Genomic DNA, 22882 nt, shown 5'->3' with positions numbered 1-22882 from the left:
TATCTCTCTTCACTTCACTGTAACATCCCTGGGTAAGAACCATGGGTTTTCTTTGTTCAATATTTATCACCATACCTGGCATGAAGCAGGAGCTCAATAAATGTTAGTTGAAAGAATGAGTTAAAAGATTGTATAATTTATTCAGTAGCTGTTGCTGATGTTTACCTGATTGATGGAGGTAGTTTGATTTCTTGTTTTGTCTTTCACCGCAGTCATTATGTATCTCCTTCTGTATAATTCAAACAAAACAAACATATTCAAAGGATTTTTTTCTCAGAATTTGAATATCAACTATTATATATATTATATATAATATGTATATATGTGTATATGTATGTGTATGTATATATAAAATATAGAAATTTAAGATTTTTGAGAACTTCCCTTAAATGAAATTTTTAAGAAATACATACTTTTTGTGATATTTATATTTACATCTATTATTTATAGAATTCAAAATTTCATAGTTGTATCCTAGGAGGTCCACAAGACTATTCACACATTTGGTGATTCGTTGTCTTATGGGACTCAGAATACATTTGTACTCACATCTAAGATTCATTACAATAAAAGGACACACTGTAGGATAAGTAAGGGGAAAGATACAGGCTGAGTCTGGAAAAATCATGCACAGTCTTCCTTATGCTCTCTCCTTCCTGTGAGAAGATGTGCTTGAGCATGCTCTTATCTCCAGCAATTTGAAATGCAGAAACATGTGTGCAATGTCTGCCAGGGGAAATCTATTAGAAACTTAGCACTCAAGGTTTTTATTGAAGGCTGGTCATGAAGATATTCCCTACCTTAGTGTATACCAAAACTTCAGCCTCCCAAAAGGAAATCAGATGTTTAGCAAATATTACGTCGTTTGCAGAGTCTAGGTATATTGCCCCAACCATGCAGTTAGAAAAAGTTACATATCCATTAGGGAATGTTAGAAAAGCCAAGTTCTCGAACACTAGCCAAAGGCCAACTTTGCAAGCAGGACCTTCTAAAGACAGCAGTCTCAAGCCTGCTATGTTAACTCTTTTCTGCACAATTGTATGTACCAGTATTCTAAAATTAACTATTTGTGGAGTGCACTCACTAGTAAGGAAGTTAATCAACTCAATGGGACAAAAGGATAGTTTTTTTTTTTTTAAGCCAAGTTCTCGAACACTAGCCAAAGGCCAACTTTGCAAGCAGGACCTTCTAAAGACAGCAGTCTCAAGCCTGCTATGTTAACTCTTTTCTGCACAATTGTATGTACCAGTATTCTAAAATTAACTATTTGTGGAGTGCACTCACTGGTAAGGAAGTTAATCAACTCAATGGGAGAAAAGGATAGTTTTTTTTTTTTTTTCAATCAAAGCAAACAACATAGAAAAGTTTAAGTAGAGCTGGAAGATAGAGAACAGGTTTTCTGAATACATAGGGATATAGCTCTCTAGAGTTGTCCAAGAACTCAACCTGTTCGGGGAGGTAAATCCAGTGCAATAGACTTCTCTTTTCTTCCCAGAGGTGATCATAGGCCACCAGAAATACATTTTCTAACAATGGTAGCCTGTATACAACATGTTAGAAACAGGATGAATACTTATCATAATAAAATGCTATTTCTCATAACGAATTAGATATTTGCGGACATTTGATAACTCATTTGAGATCAATGTGGATGGCAAATTTTATAATACACACATTACCCAAAAAAGGTCAATAATAAAATTTAGACACTGTTTTTAAAGTTTTCTTTTTGTTTTTATTTGTTTGTTTTTAATAAAGGACATAGCCTATGAGATCTGTTGGGAAATATGAGAACATTAAATGTCAAAGTTGTTAAATTCTTTTTCTGGCTCAGCATACTTAATGTGGATATTGATAAGAACACTGAAATGTAAAATGTTTATAATAAAACTCTACTACAGAGAGGCATATTATGGTAAACATACTACATTTCAGGAGTTATGCATAATTCAGTCTGCATATAATATGCATTAAAGCAGGGGGCCCCAACTCCTGGACCACAGACTGGTACCCATCCATGGCTTGTTAGGAACTGCACCACACAGCAAGAGGTGAGCAGCAGGCTAGACAGCCTGTTTCATCTCTATTCACAGCCACTCCCAGCACTAGCAGCTCCACCTCAGATCTTCAGGCATTAGATTCTCATAGGAGCACTGGTCCCTGGTGCTAAAAAGGTTGGGGACCACTGCAGTAGAGGACACTTTCTACTCTAATCAAGTAGAATTCATTTGGAAAGAAATTAGTAAATTTCCAGTTTATCAAAATCTATTTAAAACCATGTTAACTTTTTAGACACAGTTGAATCAATACTGTGCTACTAATAGAATGGAAAATGTGATTTTGACTTTTATAAAACAAATTGGCAAGCAATAGAGAAAAAATTATGTTATATCCAGAAACTGTACCCTGAATCATTGCTGGCAACTTTCCAACAGCAGGTAACTGATCACAGGTCAAAAGGGAATGGGGAGTGATAGTCTGGCTGTCTCTGAACAATCCATGAGTACTAGTCAAAGCCCAATCAAAGAAACCGAATTTGATACTTCCTCTTAGGGCTGCAGGTACATACTGTGAACTACCATGTCATAGCCTATATTTAGGAAGACTATCCTAGGGCTATTAAAATATTATTAGGCATGATTAATTTCAAGGAATAAAGCTATTGTGTATGGTCACTTTATAAATGAAATTTTTTTATATATCAGTGATGATCATAAGATGGTACCTCATTTATTCTGTTTGCATTTGGGGCAAAAGAAATATTATATACCTCATCTTTTGTATGACATATAGAAGAATGTGAGCATCTGGGAAAATTTCTTGTGGGTGAAGTTGAAGGTGAAAGAACTGAATCTTGAGCTGAGGTGTTCATAGCTCCTAGAGAAAAAAGAAATTCTTTTAAATGTGAGATGATAATATTGTTGGAACAAGGGTGAATATTAATGAATAGAATTGATCTCATATTCTACCTGCTGAGCTGCCACAATCACTGGATTATCATAATAAAGGATTTATTTGAGCTAAGGAAGTATCTAAAAGAACAGCATGATCTTTTTTGATGTCCACACCTACAAATTTCCATTGGTTCACCTCTCAAGGAGAAGTCTGAAATTCTTAACCTCTGATCTTAATTTATTTAATATTATGCCAGCTTAATCCCTGTAACTGACCACAGACCATGGCCAAAATTAACTGACTGCATTTTGTTCAGTCTACAGCGGAAAACCTCTAACGGCTTGAATTGGGGAATAACCAAAGCTGTGTTTTAGGGAGATTGCTTTTACAGCAAATGTGTGGTGGATTAAAAAAAGGAAAATGGGATTGGAGGAGGGGTACTGAAATAGTAAAGGATGAAGCTGTGAGCATGGAGAAGAGGAGAGGGCAAGATAAATTAAGAAGGTAGATTAGACAGAAAGTAGCAGCTTTTGAATGCTGACGCAAGAGAGGAAGTCAAAAATAACCCATTTTTAGTTCCTGGATAAAATAGAAGGATCAGGAAGATGATGAATTTGATTTTATATTAAATTCTTGGTGGTCATTGACCACAACAGTCTGGTATTTTTCATGTGCTTATGTAGGATACACATGAGAGTTTTTTAGTGACTTCCAGAACTCCAACAAGGCACATAAAACTTAAGTCATTGTTCTTAATTCTATTCAAAGGTATATGGGAAACAGGAAGTATTGTCTATGGGGAACTGATGGCATTGTTTCTCATAGGGACATTCTTGGGGACAGATCTCTTTACTGTAACCTACTGAACTACAATGTCAGTAACTTTCTCTACTTATCACTGTACATAGCCATAGCATGTACCCTAACTTTTCCACAGTTTGCAAATTTCAAAAGCCATACTCATCAAGTAATCACTCAAATATTTGGGCTAATTATAATATCTGTATTCATAAACAGTTTTATACCACACTTTATTTTCTAAAATAACTATGATTTTTGTAATTAGATAAAACAAATAGCTTGAAAAACTATGATGAAACCATAATTATATACTTAATAACAAAATAATTATGAATATCTTTCATTTTCTTACCTCTATCATTGTAAGTACTTGATTTTTTAGTTATCACTCCATCCTTCTACATGGTAAAACATTAAAGAAAAAAACACTCATTGGTAACTGTACTTCTGAAAAAGATTTTGCCTTCTATCAACCAAATACGGATTTATTTTTCCCTTTACCCCCTAACTCTCTCCTGAAGATTGTCTCCTAAGACACCTTTCACAAGGATCTGAAATTTAACTAGTCTGGAATTGAGTTCAATATATAGCAATGTCCAAACTTGTTCCTCTTCCACTATTCCATTTTTGTTTAAAGCATGGAATCCATTCAATGGTTAGTCCTAAAAGTTTAGAGTCATTCAATTTGTCTTAGGGAAATATAATTCAACCCAACCCAACCCAACCCAACCCAACCCAACCCAACCCAACCCAATCCAACCCAAACCAACCCAACTCAACCAAATCCAATCCAATCCAACCCAACCCAACCCAACCCAACCCAACTCAACTCAACCCAACCCAACCCAACTCAACCCAACCCAACCCAATCCAACCCAACCCAATCCAATCCAATCCAATGCTTAATGGATGCATTGCTTAGAATCAAAATAAAATTTATCATTCCATACTCTCATTTTATTGTAACATTTTACTATGCCTGTTGGGCACGTTAGACAACAAGTCCTCAAGTGATTATGTCTTATTCATCTTTGTACTCTATGCGACCCAGTTTCCTCCATTTTCCTTCCTTCTGGCTTAGCACAGGGCTTGTTTGGATTAGTTTCTGCTAAATTACATAGTGAGTTTAGCACAAAGGTAACTTAACTCAGTTCTCATGAATAGACCCTAATATCTCTACCAAATCAATACCATGCTAGCAGTGAAAGAGAGTTCACAGAAGTGAAAATTAACTAGGTAAATTAATAATCACCATACAAAAGTTTGAGACAATTTTATACCTTTTGTTCAGTACCATTATCATATACATCTGACTGAAAAACTGGAGCTGCTGATTTTTTGACAACATTCTTTGAACCACCTAGAGACAGATGAATAGCATTTGCTGCAGGGTCTAAAAGTAAAAGAAAGAGAAACATTGTAGTTTTTATAAACAAACTTATTGAAGTCTAATTGAAGTACAATGAACTGTACTTATTTAAATTGAAAGTTTTTATCAATTTTAAATATCTACAACTGTGAAACCATCACTACAATCCAAATAACATTTTCAATACACTCAAAGTTTTCTCACCCACCTTTGTAATTCATCTATCCCTCACCACCCATCCCTTGACAACACCGCTTTCCACCTCTCACACAACATTAACTTGAATTAATTTTGTATGAATGGAATCATATAGTATGTACACACACTCTCTCTCTCTCTCTATTTTTATTTTTTTTGGCCTAGCTTCTTCCATTCAACATAATGTCGCATGTATTAATAATTTGTTTCTTTTAATTCCTGAGAAATATTCATTGTATGGATATGTCACAATTTGTTATCCACTCACCTGTTTGGGTTGCTTCTATTTTTGGCCTCTTGCAACTAAACCTTTATGAGCATTCACGTGTAATTGTTTGCATGGACATATTTTTTCATTTCTATTGGGTAAATACCTAGTAGTAAAAAGACTGGATCATACGGTAGGTATTTATTTAACTTTTGGGAAATGCCACACTGTTTCCCAAAGTGGTTTTACCATTTTATATATCATTCGACATTGTATCAACATTTCATTTCTTCCACATCTTGTCAATACTTAGTAAGCAAAACAAAGGGAAGGGTAAAACAGTAAAAAATCAAAGAAATAGAAAAATCAGAGAGAATGAAACTAACAGCTGGATCTTTGAAGGGTTCAAAAAGTGATAAGCCAGATCAGGAAAAAGAGAAGAAACAAATTTCTAGATAACAGTACAACTGAGTTTTTAGATACTAAACTATACTAATACTAAATTTACTAAAAATAATAAAAAAGGAATACTATGAAAAAATGTATGGTAATAATTTTTAAAAATTACATGCAAGGGACAAATTCCTAGAACAACACAAACTACCAAATCTCATTCAGGGATAGATAAATAATATGAAGATCCTCATAATTATTAAAGAAATTAAATATGTAGTTAAAAACAGTTCCACAAAGCAAACTCCAGTCTCAAATGACTTCACTTCTAAAGTATACCAAATATCTAAGATGAAATTACACTAATTCTACACAAATTCTTCCAAAAAATTGAAGAGGAGTGAAAACCTCTCTCAAATTATATTTTAAGACCAGGATCACTCTAATACCAAAATCATTACAAGTTATAAGAAAAGAAAATCTCAATCAATATTCCCTGTGAATAAAGGTATAAAAATTATTAAAAAATAAACTGAAACTAATAATTTCTAATAAAGATAATTCATCATGAATAAGTGAGATTTATCCTAAGAATGCAGGGTTGGTTTAACATTTAAAAATAAGTTAAAGTAGTTCGCCACAAAAAGAGGGGAAAATAGGAGAAGATTTAGATTATCTCAAAGATACAGGAAAAAATACGATAAAATTCAATACCCATTCATGATAAGACCTCTTAGTAAACTAAGGATATGAGGGTGTGTCCTTTCTTTGATGAAAGCTATCCTCAAATGTCTAGAGCCAATATTATAATTTATATCAATCCCTTTCCCTTAAGTTTTAGAACAAGATTAGGATGTACACAATCACCATTTTGCTCAACACCATCCTGGAGGTCCTACCCAGCAAAGAAAAGAAATGAAAGGTAAACCCAAATAAAATCCCAGCAGACTGTGTTGTAGAAATTGGAAAGCTGGTTTGAAAATTTCTATGGAAATGCAAAGGCCTTCATATAACTAAGTCAACCTAGAAGAATAACATATGTTGGAGAACTCGAACTGCCAAATTTCAAGACTTATTATAAACCTACAGTAATTAAGATAATACTGTATTTACATAAGGACAAACAGATCAATAAAACAGAGTTTCCAGAATTAGGTCCATCGATATATAGTCATTTTTATCTTTTCAAAGACGCCAGTAAAACTCAATAGTGTTAAACAAACTGAAAGTGCACAAGATAAGCTTGGATAATCCTGCCTTCCTGGATAGCAAGGAAACCATCAAAAATCACTAGGGTTATGTCACAACAACTCAGAGTTATCTAGAAGGGGTTCCCACTGGCCAGAGCTGTCACAATTTCAGCATTAATAAACCCAATAGCAGAAATGTATCAAAACACATCATATTTATTTAAATCCATGAATCTATAATAACACAAAACTAATTGCTCATCATTGAAAGATGCTACTGAACCTATTCATTATATTAAAAACTGATAAATGATGCTAAAATGTTAAGCGTCAGTCTGCTTTTCCTAAGTATACTATACCATATTGTAACAAAATAGTAGTTGAGGGGAAGTTTCTCTTTAAAGAAATATTCCAGCTAATCTATGATGAATGATAGAATTAAAATATCCCAATTTTGCAGCCCCTAATTAATTCATAGATCTACGCCTTGCACATAAATGGCAGCTACCATCACAAAGAGAAAAATGAGATATTATATGCCTCCTGATGTAAAGACACACCATCATCTAAGAATCAATTTTGCTAAAATATTTAAACTTAAAAGTATATCAGTCTAACCAATATTTTATAAGAAATACAGAAGAAATAACATATATGACTATACCATATAGATGCAATCAGCAAGTTTACTCTGTGAAGAACTCAATGTACAAGCAACTCAGTTTCTTCAACAAATAAGCTGTAATTTAAAAAAGAGGGAAGGAGAGAAGGTGGGAGGTAGATGGATATATGGAAAGAGTATCTATAGATTAAAAGAGTCTGAAAAGACAAACTATTGCAATAGGCATCATTGTGAATTTAAATGAACATCAAAATGTTTTTGTGACATTCAGGATACTTGAAAGTGAAATAATGATTAAATATTTTATTACATTAAAGAATTACTAATTGGTGCAATGTAATAATGGTATTGTGGTTATATATTAAAAAATAACCCTTATCTTTTAGATACATACTGATATATTGATGGATGAAATGCTATTATGTGTGGGATGTGCTTTAAAACAATGTGGCAGCAGGGCATAGACAAAACAATTTTCCATGAGTTATTGTTGAAATCGAATGATAGACACATACGGGTTTTGTTGGTTTTGTTTATGTTTGAAATGTTTAATAAGCTAAAAAAAGTCATTGACAAAACCATGGAAATATTTGCCTCATAAATAAGACAAAATATTAATGCCTTTGCCTTATCAAAGAGAACTCATACGAACTGACCTCAAATAAAAAGTAACAAAATATGCAAACCATGAAGAAAAAATATATAATTTTATTTCATTGAATAAAGAACTTCTGTACATCAAATGATAAAAATAAAGAATAAAAACAAATCACAAGTTGGAAGAAATTTGCTGTATGATATATACATATGTAATAATGAATGTTTAGTATGATTAAGAAAAATCTTTCAAATCCATAATAAAAACATCCCAGTAGGAAAATGAACATATAAAATGAAAATACAATTTCTCAGAAGAGGAAACGTGACTTAGAAATCCTATATCTATGAATATAACACCTAGAGAATCTCTTGTCCACAAGTGCCAGGAGTTATATATGTACAAGAATGTTCAGTGAAAGATTATTCAACTAATAAACACTTCCATCAACAGAAAACCAGATGTATAAATTGTGGTATATTCACATAATGGGATAGGATCAGTAATGGAATGAAGTAAAGTGTCAGGCAGCACATAGATAAAGCTTCTGAAACAAAGCTGAAAAACAAGCCACATAAGACTGAATACAATAGCATATCAGTTACAGTAAAATATCTTAATAATGGCATCTATACATATATGTCTATATGTACATATGTAGTTTAAAAATATACACTCATGTAGTAAATATATTTTAAACATAATGGTTAGGAAAAATCTTTCAAATCCATAATAAAAACATCCCAGTAGGAAAATGAACATATAAAATGAAAATACAATTTCTCAGAAGAGGAAACGTGACTTAGAAATCCTATATCTATGAATATAACACCTAGAGAATCTCTTGTCCACAAGTGCCAGGAGTTATATATGTACAAGAATGTTCAGTGAAAGATTATTCAACTAATAAACACTTCCATCAACAGAAAACCAGATGTATAAATTGTGGTATATTCACATAATGGGATAGGATCAGTAATGGAATGAAGTAAAGTGTCAGGCAGCACATAGATAAAGCTTCTGAAACAAAGCTGAGTATGAAAAACAAGCCACATAAGACTGGATACAATAGCATATCAGTTACAGTAAAATATCTTAATAATGGCATCTATACATATATGTCTATATGTACATATGTAGTTTAAAAATATACACTCATGTAGTAAATATATTTTAAACATAATGGTTATGACAATCATCAGATTTAAATAGTAGTTCTCTTTGTGGAAGAAGGAGATCTGCTTAAGGGGAATTTGGCAAAAGATAAAACAGTTATAGAAACCCAGCGGATGTTAAAGGAAGGAAAAACAAAAACAAAGAAATATATCTCAAGATACATATCATAGTTGAAGTGCTGAAAATTGTCTCCTCACACACACAAAACATCTTAACCACTAGAGAAAAATGTCACATTATTAATAGAGGATCAACAATTCAAATACTGCAGTTATCTCATCAAAAGACAATGATGTGGAGCAAAATTTTTAAAGATCTGGGGAAAAAAAAAAATCCCTGTCAACTTACAATTCTATATTTTACTTTCAGGAATGAAGGTAAAATAAAGATAGTCTTAGATGAAAGAAAACTAAGATAATTCAGTGCCAGAAAATCTGTTCTAAAAGAGATGTTATGGGAAGTTCCATAGACTGAAGAAAGAAAGGAACAGAAAAAAACCTGGGACACATCAAGAATTAAAGAGCAACTAAAGTGATAACTATTCGAATAGATATGATAGACTATTCTTCCCCCGTTTAGTTATTTAAAATAAAATTTATTATATTCTCTAAGCAGTTGTTTGATATATATAGATATGATACTTAACACAACTATAATAAAGGTGAGAGGGATAAGAAGACATATATAGTGGTAAGGTTTCCACACTCCACTGAAAGAGTAAAATATTAATTCATGATTGTGAAAGGCTAACTAAATACATTGTTATGTAGAACAATCACTAAAAATCTGTACAAAGAGACATAAAAGCAATAGACACGGACAATTAGAAACCAAGTTTTAAAAATACCATGTATGACATTACTAAAAACGAAGTAGTTATATATAAATATAACACAACATATATAAGATCTTTATGCTGAAATCTACAAAACATGTATGAAAGAAATCAAGGACATCCTAAATAAAGAGATAACATGTTTGTGGATTAGAAGATTCTGTATAGTAAAGATTTCTTTTTCTCCTAAAATTGATCTAGAGATCGATTTAATGTACTCCATTCAAAAATCCCAGTATAATTTTTATAGACAAGCTGATTATAAAATTCATATGAAAAAGGCAAATGAATTAAAATAGACATACATTTTTAAAGAAAAAATAAAGTTGGTAGAATTATACTTGATTTTAAGACAATAACAATCTACAATAATCAAGACACTGCAGTATTAGTAGAGGATAAACACATAGATTGATCAATGAAACAGAAAATGAAAAAGCAAGTCACATATCTCAAAAAGACTTGTATACAAAATGCATAAATAACTCCCCAAACTCAACAGTCGGAAAGCTATCTAATTAAAAATAAGCAAAAATCTTCAACAGATACTTCATCAAGCAGTATTTAGGAAAGGCAAACAGCATATTTATATTAATAGATAGTCATCATCATTAGTCATCAAAGAAATGCAAATGAAAGCCACAATGAGATACCACTACATCTACTAGAATGGCTAAAACAAAAGTTACTGATAATACCAATGGTTGCAAGAATGCATAGCAAATGGATTACCGATGGGAATGCAAAATGTTATAGCCACTGTGGAAAACAGTTGAGCAGTTCTTTATAAACTTTAACATACACTATTCATATGACCCAACAATCCCTTGTTCACACAAAATACCTAATACAAATACTGCTTATCTTTCTATTCATAATCACCAAAACCTGGAAATGACCCAAACTTCCTCTAGCTGGTGACTGAATAAACAAATCCGGTGCATACATACAATGGCATACTACTCAGCAATAAAAAGAAGTAAACTACTGACACGTACAATAACTTGAATAAATTTCAAAAGTATTATGCTTAGTGAAATAAGTTATTATCCAAAGGTCAAATACCATATGATTTCATTTATAAGACATTGTCTAAAGGGGGTGGGGGGAACTATAATGATGGAGAACATGTCAGTGGTACCTGGGGTTACTAGTGGGAGAGAGGGAGGTGTGGCTGCAAAATTAAATTTGTAGTATGTTGGAACAGTTCTTATATGATTATGGTAAAGGTAACACAAATCCATACATATGTTAAAATTCATGCACTTGTACAAAAAATTTATTTACTTTTAGTGTAATTTAAAAAACAAAATAAATACTTCAGGATATTTTTTTGAGAATGAAAAAGTACAGAGAAAAAATTAGAAGCAAAGATTATAGGAAATTTAGGGCCCTGAACACGGCTTGAGAGTTGCTAACTACAAAATGTAGAGCAAACTGCCCAAAAAAGAGTAAAAGCTATGACACTGTACAGAGCTCATACTCAAGGTTCAATGATAAAATGGAAACTAGGAAGTTTTGATGATGAATGAGAAAGAGGAGAACTTATAATACCTAACGTGATGCCACTACTGAACATTTCTAAAATTCATAAAAAAGAAATGATTTGCATGCAACTCTCTTAGAGTGGAGGATAGATATAGATATAATCCTCCTTCCCTCTACATACCAGTATAGTTTCAGAATTCATCTTTTAACAGAATATGTTTCCCAACTATGCTTTATTGTATAGGTCTGATCTCTGGATAGTTGTTACAGATAGACTGCTAACCTGGTGAGGCTGAAAACAATATTTTCCATCTACCATCCTTTCTTCCCATACCACTGAGGTTTTTTGATATCAGTAAGACCAGTCTGTGCTGCATTAAACATTAGAGTTTTAGAAGATTATTCTGTGATCTTCTGTGATAACTAATTTAGAAACTAAGAATTTAGTTTTATTGTCTACATTTTAGTAGATGTGGGGCTGGTATTGTCATAATTGTGTGTGTTGTAAGAACCCTTTAGTGTGTTATACAAAATTCTTTGGACTTTAAAAATAGGATCCATAAAGTTTATAGTTGAATGAACTCAACCTCACTGGTCCTCAGAGTAAAAGACAGCTTCAGCTAAGTCAACCCTGTCCCTCCCCAGGTTTCTGTTCCTTGATGAGACTGACTAATTAAATTACACACTCAGAGAGGAAAGATTTTGGACTTCTTTTCTTTAGATTTTAACTGATAAGGACAAAAGAATTTAATATTCATACTTTAATTTTTCCCCAAAAATTTAATAGTGGGAGGAGTTTCATATTGTTCAACTTTAAATAGGCTTATACTTTTGATAGTATTATATTCGGAGGATTTTTATGCTATCATTTGAGTTTCTCATTTAATCCAGTGAGCTGTAATAGATAACATAAAGTAACACAGTATGAGATAATATGAGATAAAGAATAAAGTGATAATTTCAATAGGGCTCATGGTAATTTTAGAGTTAACATACTTTCTGACCTATTTAGAGTTTTCTAAAAACATTATGAACATTATAAAATTATTTGGCAATTTGTAAGTTTTCATATACTACTCATTTAACAGAAATAGACCCTTCATTTAATTTTTCTAAAATGATGATACAATGTTAAGTTTAAAATGCTAAATCAATAACTAGAGATCAAATTCTGAAAGCAATAGAGGTTGCATCATTGTTGTTAAGCATCACTCTTAATCAGTCATTTAATAACAGAAGCAAAAGAGGCTGTCTAAACTCAGTCTTTTCCTAAATTCTATTTAATATTCCTTATCACAATATTTAATTACCATGTACTCCTTTATTTGCTTTCTGGTCACCAACAGGATAAATTAATTTTATATCATCATAAATCTTCTTTTTCTTCTTTAGAGAAGGATCTTAAAGAAATGTAATAAAACATTTATTTTTAGTAATGGTGATGACAGAATTACCCAATATAGACTATCTTTTCATGCCCGAGAGGAATTATGCCATATGTTAATTTGTATGTGGGATTGTGGGAAGTATTAGAGAAGATGGAGAGATGTGAAATGGAAAGAAAGATACTTCCTCTTGAAATATTATCCCTTTAAGTTAAACAATATTCTTGGAGGGACAGAAATTTTTTCTGGCAGAGAGAAAAAGCTACACCCAGCTCTACTGTAAATGTCATTTTCTGTCTGTGGGGATGCGTACCAACATAGCTACTGGCTGGGTGTATCAGTCAACAGTGACTATTACAATTCTTGGATGTGTCCTACAGCCTAGCATAATCAATCAAATTCATATCTCTCCTTCATGATAGAGGTGATTATATAGTTCGTGTGTCCAACCATTTAGGAGGTAAGGATCCTCACGCATGTGTGCTGAATGATTTTTTCATTAGAGATGTAAAATGTGAAAAAGTGGTCTATCTCCCCACTGGAGCAGATTCATTTGATAGTCCCTTCCTCTCATTCTCTGTGTTCCTCTGGAAGCCATCTGCTTCGTGGAAGATGACAACATTACCATGGAGGTATAGTTAAATTTCATTTATGAAATAGATGTTCATATTCTTGTTAATTGACAATGCAAATTAAATTCACTTACATTCTATTTCTTCAAAAGAGGGGGATTTTAGGTAACAAATATTCAAAATATATACTTGAAATTCTTTTCCTATTAAATGAGAAAGTTAACAGTTGAAGATGTATATAGTTACTGAAGTAATTTCTGAAGCATGAGATTGCTGTCATTATCTCAGTGAGCTGAATAGATCGAATTAGTTCTCTCAGCAAGCATATATTTAGTCTGTACATACATACATACATACATACATACATATAGTACTAGGTGCTCTGTGAAACACGAAAGTGGTAGTTAAAAATATTATGGGTGGAAGTATTTAATAAGTGTATTAAGAATGACACAAAGCACTATATGGATTCAAAGGAGAGAATTAGGGTTACTAAGAAAGTCTTTGTGGAGTTTCATTTACAGAGGAGCTTAAAGAATTGTCAGATTTTATTTTATATTTTTTTAGGTGAGGCGACCCTTGGTTGACCTCATAGATTGCAAGGACCTTGTCAGCTTACAATTCCTAATTTTTAAATTTTTTATGCCTACAGCACCTGGTCTTCCTAGGTGGTCTCCTATCCAAGTACTAACCAGGCTCGATCCTGCTTAGCTTCTGAGATTAGATGGGATCAGGCTTGTTCAGGGTGGCATGGCCGTAGACCAAGAATTGTCAGATTTGGATAGAAGGACAGTGAACATGTCATTCCAGTTTAAGAAAATTAAATAAAGGAAGGCATAGAAGTATGAAAGGTAATTTGTGTTTTAGGAATGGTCAGTAGTCTCATTTGACTGGACAATGAATAAATTGAGTACTTACTATGGGCTAGAATTTTTGGCTCTTTAGGGGAATTATTAAGGAAAATTATCTTTGTTTTCTGATGATGAAACTGTGGCTCAGGGAGGTTACGTAATTTGTCTAAGCTATTTACACAGCTAGAAAATGGTAAAGTGGGACTTGGACTTTAGCAGTTTGGCGCAAGAGAGTGTGCACATCACCCCTAGATTATAGCTGCTTTTATTCAAGGAGGTAGTGTGAAATAAAGTCAAATAGTTAGGTCTGGGTTGGACTCTAGATGGAATGAATGGTTGCCTAAGAAGTCTGAGCTTCAGATATTTAAGATTTTGGTCCAGGAGAAGAAAATCATCAGAACAGAGTTTTAAGTGTAATTAGGTAGCAATTTAAAAAATGGATTTGTGGTAAGTAAAAATAAGAGCCAGTGGAGACTAGATGATAATCTCTTCAAGTGAAATGTGTAGGTTCTTTCCTAGAAGCAGGATTAATGGGACAGGGATAGGACTGATGGGATCCTGTGATGATAACTGCATGGAAAATGATCATGTTTTTTCTTAATAGTACATAGTCATAGACAATTAACACAAGTCTATATTTTTGCATTCCAGCCATGAACTTTTAATTACTATCATCAATTTAATTTAATAAAGCCCACTATAATCTTATAATGTTATAAATAAAAAGAAACTGGTAGACATTGAGCATCGCAAATTCATGATTTGATATTCCTCTTTTAAACTGTCTTCATTTCCTTTACTTCTTTCTTTTTTCTTTTAACTCTTCTTTTTCTTCTTTACTTTATTTTTCTCTGGTACCAACTATTCTTTCTGGCTGACTACATAGCAGAATGCTATGTTGGTATATAATAGCAATTATATTCCACATAACTTTTTTAAGGTTTGGTAGCTAAAAATCCATTATTTTAAATATAAGGAAGTTGATTAAAATTGCAGTATAGGCAAGCTTGTCCACTAAAGAACTTGATAGAATTATTTTAGCTTGTTTTAATTTTTACATATATGTTTACTTTTCAACTTGAACTGTAATAAGCAAAAACCTAGAACTGTGCCTCATACAAAGCTGGTAGTAAGTGTAAACAAACAAAGTTTTATAAGAGAGTTTGTTTGTTTTTTTTATAAATACATAGATAAGCACTTTCAACATAGCTATATCAGCTTCTAATGTTCTTACATTCACTAGGTGTTCTGTCTTGTTCTCTGTAATCAAATGTATTTTTTCCCATCTCTTCTCTTTTAAAGCCATTTTCTTGCATTTTTTGTAAATGATAAGCCATTCTTTTCTCTAGAAAGGCTTGTTTCTGAAATATTAAAGAAAATATATTGGTTAACATCAACTTGCTATTTAGAAATGCAAATAAATATTTATAATACGATAGTATATTGGAAAGGAACAGTCATTCTTGCCTTGTGACTTGTAAGGTTATACTGGGCAGAAATTTCCATTTGTGGTCAAACATGAAGACTATATTTAACACATAGATGCAATTTACTTCACTGCACACATTTGGAGAACTAGTCTAGTTTCAGGTCAAAAAGGGTCTCTACATCCATAGCTATCCTGGTGAGTTTAGGGAATTTCTAAATCATCTTCAGGTGGAAGATTCTTGAGTGACTGAACCACAAGTCACTCAGGGCTACTATACGCAAACATAGTATAATACATGAAATGTGACTTCCTTTTGTGAATCCCTGGACTCACGTCATTCTTAGATGTACCAGAATGCATTTGTTTGCATAGAGAAAAAAACCCAGAAATCCGCAGATGTTTCCCTATGGTATTCAGCAAGAGAATCGATCAGTACATGCATGCTACCCAAAGTCACAGAACAGACCATCTTAAAGGATCACAGAGAACAATGCTCAGCACTGACCTATCTTGTCTATTCTCACCAGCCACTCTGGAAAGATTTTGTAAGTCACAGGGCATTGGATAGAGTACTAAAGCGAGTCTTGTTTCAGTAGTGAAGAATAATTAGTCCAAGATTAAACATAGTTCTGGCCCCATCTATCAAATCTTAAAAAGCAAGACCTTGATTAACTAAATCCAGTAAGTTTTAGGTGTACAATTCAACAGTAAGGCATATATATATTGCAACTATGTATGGTGATAGATGGTTGCTAGACTTATCCTGGTGATCACGTCATAAGATATTTAATATCTAATCATTACATTAACACCAGAAATTGACATAATATTGTATATCGGCTATAATTAAAAATAAAATTCACAAAAAAGAAAAAACAAACACAAATTATATATCAATTAAAAAAAAAAATAAGACCATCTATAGCCATGCTACCCTGAACAAGCCCGATCCCGTCTGATCTCAGAAGCTAAGCAGGGTCAGGCCCGGTTAGTACTTGGATGGGAGATCACCTAGAAAGATCAGATGCTATAGGTGTAAAAAATAAAAAATAAGGGATTGTAAGTTGACAAGGTCCTTGCAATCTGTGAGGTCAACCAAGGGTTGCCTCACCTAAAAAATAAAATTAATTAATTTATTTTAAAAAGCAAGACCCATAACAATCGAACTGTTTCCAAATAAATTATCTACATCCAAGAAAAAAGCAAAAATATTTATAAGAATATAAAAATATTCAGCACTCAAAAAGTAAAATTCATGATATCTGGCATCCAATGAAAGAACACAAAGCATATAAAGAAGCAGGGGAATATGATTCATAAAATGAAAAAAATTAATCAATGTAAATTGACCCCAAAATGACACAAATGTTAGAATTAAAGAACATTAAAACAGATAATATAACTGCATTCTACATATTCACAAGGCAGAGACATGAAAGATATAAAGAAGACTAAAATCAATTTCTTAAATGTGTTAAATGAGTAATACAATGGATACATTAATGGTAGAGTAGACATTGCAAAAAAAAATTAATGTCTATTCAGGAACAGAAACCATCCAAAAAGAAAACACTGAGAGAAAAAAAAAATTACAAAATGAAAAGAACATCTGTGAGATGTAGGAAAACATTAAGCAGCCTAATATGTTTGCAGAGAGGAGAGAGGGGACAAACGAAATATTTGATAATAATGTTCACTATCAGTGCTTCTACTCTATATTACAATAGAGGTTCTAGTCAGTGCAATCAGGCAAAGAAGGAAATAAAAAGAGAAGAGAAGAGATTTTGAAGAGAAGAAATAAAACTACCTTTATTTACAGACAATATGATCATTTGTGTAGAATATCAATTGGTATCTGGAAAAAAACTAGAACTATTAAGTGGTTTTAACAATGCAGAATACAAAATAAGTATAAAAATTGCTTTTCTATATACTAACATCAAATAATCAGAATTCAAAATAAAAAATATATAAATTATAATAGAATAAAAATTATGAAAAATTTAAGGATGAATCTATCAAAAAGATATATAAGAACCTGTAACTGCAAACTATGTAACATTGATAAGGAAAGTTAAGGAAACCTAAATAAATGGAGAGACATATTTGGTTCATGAGTTGGAAAACAGTATTATCAAGAGAATAATCATGCTTAAACTTATCTATAAACACAATTCTAATAAAAATTTCAGCACAATTTCTTGGTAGAAATTGATAAGCTGATTCTAAAATTTATATGGAAATGTTAAAGGGCTTAGATTAGCCAAAACAACTTTGAAAATGAAGAACAAACTTAGAAGACTAGTATTATTGATTTAAAGAATTATTAAAGATACTTTAATCAATACAGTAAGATAGACAAATAGTTCAAAGAAAACAAAAAGAGTCCAAAATAGAATGATAGAACTGAGTTTTGACAAAAATGCAAAGGTAAAATCTTTTAAAGATTTTTATAACAGTAATTTAAGCTAACAATTTAAGTAAAAATACATATAATGTCAAATCTGAAAAAACAAGATAAAAAAATTAAGAAACACACACAAAGGAATTGAAAACCTCTTGTATTAAAACATGATTTTAAAAAGGATAATTTAGAATGACTCCATTGGAAATGTCAATACTTCAAATAGCTCTACCATTAACATGGTTTAGGCAGCTTATGGTGTTACCATGCCTCCCATCCATTGTCACGTCTAACCGGCACTTCCAGTGCCCAGATTTAATCCGTTGTACTAGTTGCCACTAAAATTGGCCAGTATTCATTGAATAGTTATTGGCATCAGGCAAAAATTAAGAGGAAACTTAGGCTACTTTTTCGCTCTCCAGAAACAAAGGTATTTTCAGAGATATCTGCAAGCAAAAAAGGCCAACTTGAAGAGAACCCCAACTGAAGAACAGTGGTGAAAAATTAAATATTAGAAAATAATAATTACAGAAAATTAGAATAAGCTGAGCTTACCATATAAGCAGTGAGTACCTAACAATACTAAAAGGCACACGTAACAAAAGTAGAATAAAAAATTATCATACATATTTCACTTTCTAATATTTAAAAATCTTACTATATGGCAGTATATATAAATATAATCAAATTATGTAAATCTTAACACTTACATCTAGGTTTGTCAAAAATAAACTACCTAAGATGATTATTTAGAATTTTAAACCAATATATATTGATATAGAAAGTTGTCAATGTTATTTTATTAAATGAAAAAGCAATCCACAAAATAATATATGAAATATAATAACATGATTTTACTTATTTCTTGGAATAATAAACATTCATAGGAATATTATGCAAGTGTATATATGTGTGCGTATGTGTACCAATAAATTAATAAGGTGATGCTAGGGTTACAAATGATTTTCTCTTTATACTGATTTAGACTCTATATCATAAAATATTATATATTATGTAAAATTAAAAGCAGTAACTTTAAAAAATTAACTGGTGGGGAAAAATTGAGAACTTTTTCAAAGAAATTCTGATTCTAAGGAAAAAATAAGTTATGTCATTTTTTTCTATAGGAATTATAAGTATAGTTTATGATGTAAGATAAAATCAAAAGTAGTTATATCAAAAAATAGGGCAGTACTTTTTATAGCCAGAGTGTAATATGGTCAAAATATAGTAAAAATTTTAATAACTTTTAGTTTTGTATAAAGTATATCATTTGGGATAACTGGTCCATCGTCATCTTACATAGTATACTCTCAAAAATCCAAACTATCAGAAGCTTTAACACTAACATCTTAAATTAGAGGTTAATGTTAAACCTACCTTCTTGTCACTCTCTTCTCTGCTTCTACGTCGTTGTTCCTCTATCCTAGCTTCTCTTTTAACATCTTCTCCAATCTTTGTCAGAAGTAACATCTCTTTTGTCTTCCACTCCTAGAGAGCAAGATATTAGTATACTTAGTGTTTACAATAAACTTTTGTATTTTGTCCACCACCATCAAACAAATTAGAAGTGAAGGGCCTAACAGAAATCAGGTCAAGCATAATGACAGTTATACATTGGCTTTTAAATGGGCTTTCCATGCTACACTCCTATGTAGGCATGGTTATTTTTTACTAAGGCTAAGTTTAAAATAATTGACCTTTCCACTCTGAGGGCTATAGAGGAGTTATTGTCTAATAACTTTCACAATCATCTCTTTAAGAGTAAATGTTAGCTTATATATATGATCTGTGGTGTCAGCTTCATTATTTTATATAACTTATGTAGTATAGCTGCGAAGTAAGATTAATGTGGGTAAATTATGTAGACCTGAAATGACTTCAAGAAATATGATGGACACAAACATGACAAACAAACAGAGACTCATAGACATGGACTGTGGATTAGTGGTTACCAGAGAGAAGTGGGGGAAGGGGGAGGTAGATAGGGGTAAAAAGAATCAAAATTTGATGACAGAAGGAAATATAACTTTGGGAGGTGAACACAAAATGCAATATATATATGACATACTGTTCAACTGTGCATTTGAACCTTATTTTATTAAGTAATGTCACCTCAATAATTTTAATAAAAAAGCATAGTGGACAGCAAAAATTATTTACAAATGAAACAACTGTACACAATTTTTCTCTCAATATTTTAAGTTTATCTCTCACCTCTTCAATTTTTCTGCGAAGACTTAGTTTTCTTCTTGTGTCTTCCCGCTGTCGTCTTTCTTCTCTGTCCATCTGGAGTAGGTGTTGCTCTTCCGCGTTGCGCTCACGTTGTTCTAATTCCCTACTTATCATATCCAAATATCTAATTAAAAGTGCAAATGCAAGTGAAGGTGAATTGGGTGTTTCCCTTATAATGACATTACCTGCTTTGATATGCTCCAACCACTTCCTTGCTTGCTTTTTATTTCTTGAATTATGGGAAGTTTATCATTTCCATCAGCTCTGTTTATGGACCTGAAAGCTAGCTCTCACCATGTTTTACTTGTTATATAGATCTCCCTACCATATAAGTACAATGGTAACAATGTAGAGCAGACTCATTAAAAAGATTTTGCACTGTAAGTATTAATAACTCAGAAGGTTTAGAAATATGAGTTTGCAAAGAAAATTGAAATAACTAAAACATTGACTTCAAATCTAGAAAAACAAAGATTTGAATTTCCTAAGATAAGATGTGTACTGAGTCTTGCATAATTTACAAAGTCTTGAACAAATCTACCTGTAGTCTGGGTCTCTGGTGTGTCAATGTACATTATGGAGCTACCATAAAATGAAACCATGGAATATAAAAAAGTCAGGCTTGTGCAGCCTGATCCCTCACCTTAATGAATGAAAAAGAACTATAATATATCCCTTTACTGCCTAAGAAATGGCCTTGACCACAGAATGGTAATGATTGAACATAAGTAGTTAATATCTGAAGAGCTTACACATTTTCTTTTAAGGACAATGCATATTTATATTGGCATTAGATAAAGTTATATCAAACCTTCATTTTTTACTTTGCACTAAGTTCCTCAAACAATGCTGTCAGCCCTTAAAGAAGAATCATGAAAAGCTATTGCTAGAGGCATGTGCTAAAAGATATGTTCCCTTCATCTCCAACTATAGGAAAGATTTTGGATCTGATTCACTCTTCAGTTATCAGTTTGGAGTACCTCCTAGTCTACCAGCAACCCTGTATTTTCTGGTAGAAATTGCTCTTTTTAGCCTTGACACAAAAGTTCTCTATTCCTATACTTCTTGGTCTCTCTTTCTCTCTATACTGAGGGCAATAATGGAGTTAAATAGTGTCTAGGACTTTAAAAAAAAAATCCTAACTTCAATTTTTCAACCTTTTTTCAAGTTTTTTTCAACTTATTTGGGTTCACATATATACATAAAATATGCATTAACTTTAATCTTACCTGTGCCTTATTAATCGTTCCTGGTCCTTAATAGATTGAGTGCCCTCCTGTAACAACCAGTTTTGGAACTGTGCAACATCAGAATGTCCAGGTATTTGTTTGTTTTCATGTAGTTTATTTACTTGTTTTGCGAGCATTTTCTATTTAAAAAAAAAGTGTGCATCATATATATGCATATAAATATATGTATATGTGTGTATATACATATACTGTTTTTACATTTACCAGAAATGAAACTGTTCTTTGATGTGACTTTTATATTTAGTGTTTAGTAAAAGTCTCGTACTTTGTAAATAGCTAATTCTGTTTAACTGAATTTAAATCAATTTTGAATCCATTACGGACATGGATGACTGAACCAAAATAAAGATTTCTCTCTCTGAAAATAAAAGATAAATATTTTATTATACACTCCTACCCATTCTGAAAAAAATTAAATGAAAATATGGAAGAAGGGGAGGGAAAACTAGGAACAGATAAAAAATGGAAAATATAGAACACTTAAAAGTATTGGGAAGTCAATCTCATTTCTATATAACTCTCTCAACCTTAGAACATAAATTTGTGAAAGTACACATACACATATCTTTCTCATTTTTATTCAACTTTCTGGACTCTAAAACCTGAATTTACTCAGGCACCAGTGTATGTGTGTGACACACATATATTCTTTCACACAACCTTTGAGCCAAAAATTGAAAAGAATTTACTATTTATACCCACTCATGCTACACTCAATCATTCCATTTCACCTTTAGAATATCATTTTTTACTGGATGAACACAGCTGCATGTGTGTGGATACAAACACATAGTGTACATTTTCTTTGAGTGACCATGGGACATTATAACTATTCATACTGTTCCTCCTGTTACTCAAGCAGGAACCCTGTTTTGAGTTCCATCTTAAGAATCTTGCTGCCACAATAGACCCTTCCTATTGGCCCCAGTTCAGGTAGAAGGTACATATTGGAGTAGCAATTTAATTACTAAATTATGCCAGCT

General features: G+C 32.1%; 1 protein-coding gene and 2 pseudogenes across 1 annotated transcript in view; 1 reads left to right on the top strand and 2 right to left on the bottom strand.

Annotated features, from left to right (window-relative positions):
* Positions 1–22882, bottom strand: part of FSIP2 (fibrous sheath interacting protein 2) — an 88334-nt gene that overhangs the window by 60369 nt on the left and 5083 nt on the right. Inside the window, exons 5-13 of the mRNA XM_006921460.1 lie at positions 21879–22018; positions 20632–20773; positions 19795–19905; positions 15822–15942; positions 13084–13173; positions 4977–5089; positions 4049–4094; positions 2771–2877; positions 166–229 (exon numbers count right to left, since the gene is read on the bottom strand). Of these exons, the coding sequence (XP_006921522.1) occupies positions 166–229; positions 2771–2877; positions 4049–4094; positions 4977–5089; positions 13084–13173; positions 15822–15942; positions 19795–19905; positions 20632–20773; positions 21879–22018 (934 nt within the window). The remainder of the gene's footprint in view (positions 1–165; positions 230–2770; positions 2878–4048; positions 4095–4976; positions 5090–13083; positions 13174–15821; positions 15943–19794; positions 19906–20631; positions 20774–21878; positions 22019–22882) is intronic.
* LOC112470500 lies at positions 14374–14492 on the bottom strand (annotated as a pseudogene).
* Positions 16928–17046, top strand: LOC112470638 (annotated as a pseudogene).

The sequence above is a fragment of the Pteropus alecto genome, unplaced genomic scaffold, assembly GCF_000325575.1.
Source record: "Pteropus alecto unplaced genomic scaffold, ASM32557v1 scaffold3, whole genome shotgun sequence".
Lineage (NCBI taxonomy): Eukaryota > Metazoa > Chordata > Mammalia > Chiroptera > Pteropodidae > Pteropus > Pteropus alecto.
Note: the sequence above shows the minus strand (reverse complement) of the source record. Positions and strands in the feature narration are given on the sequence as shown.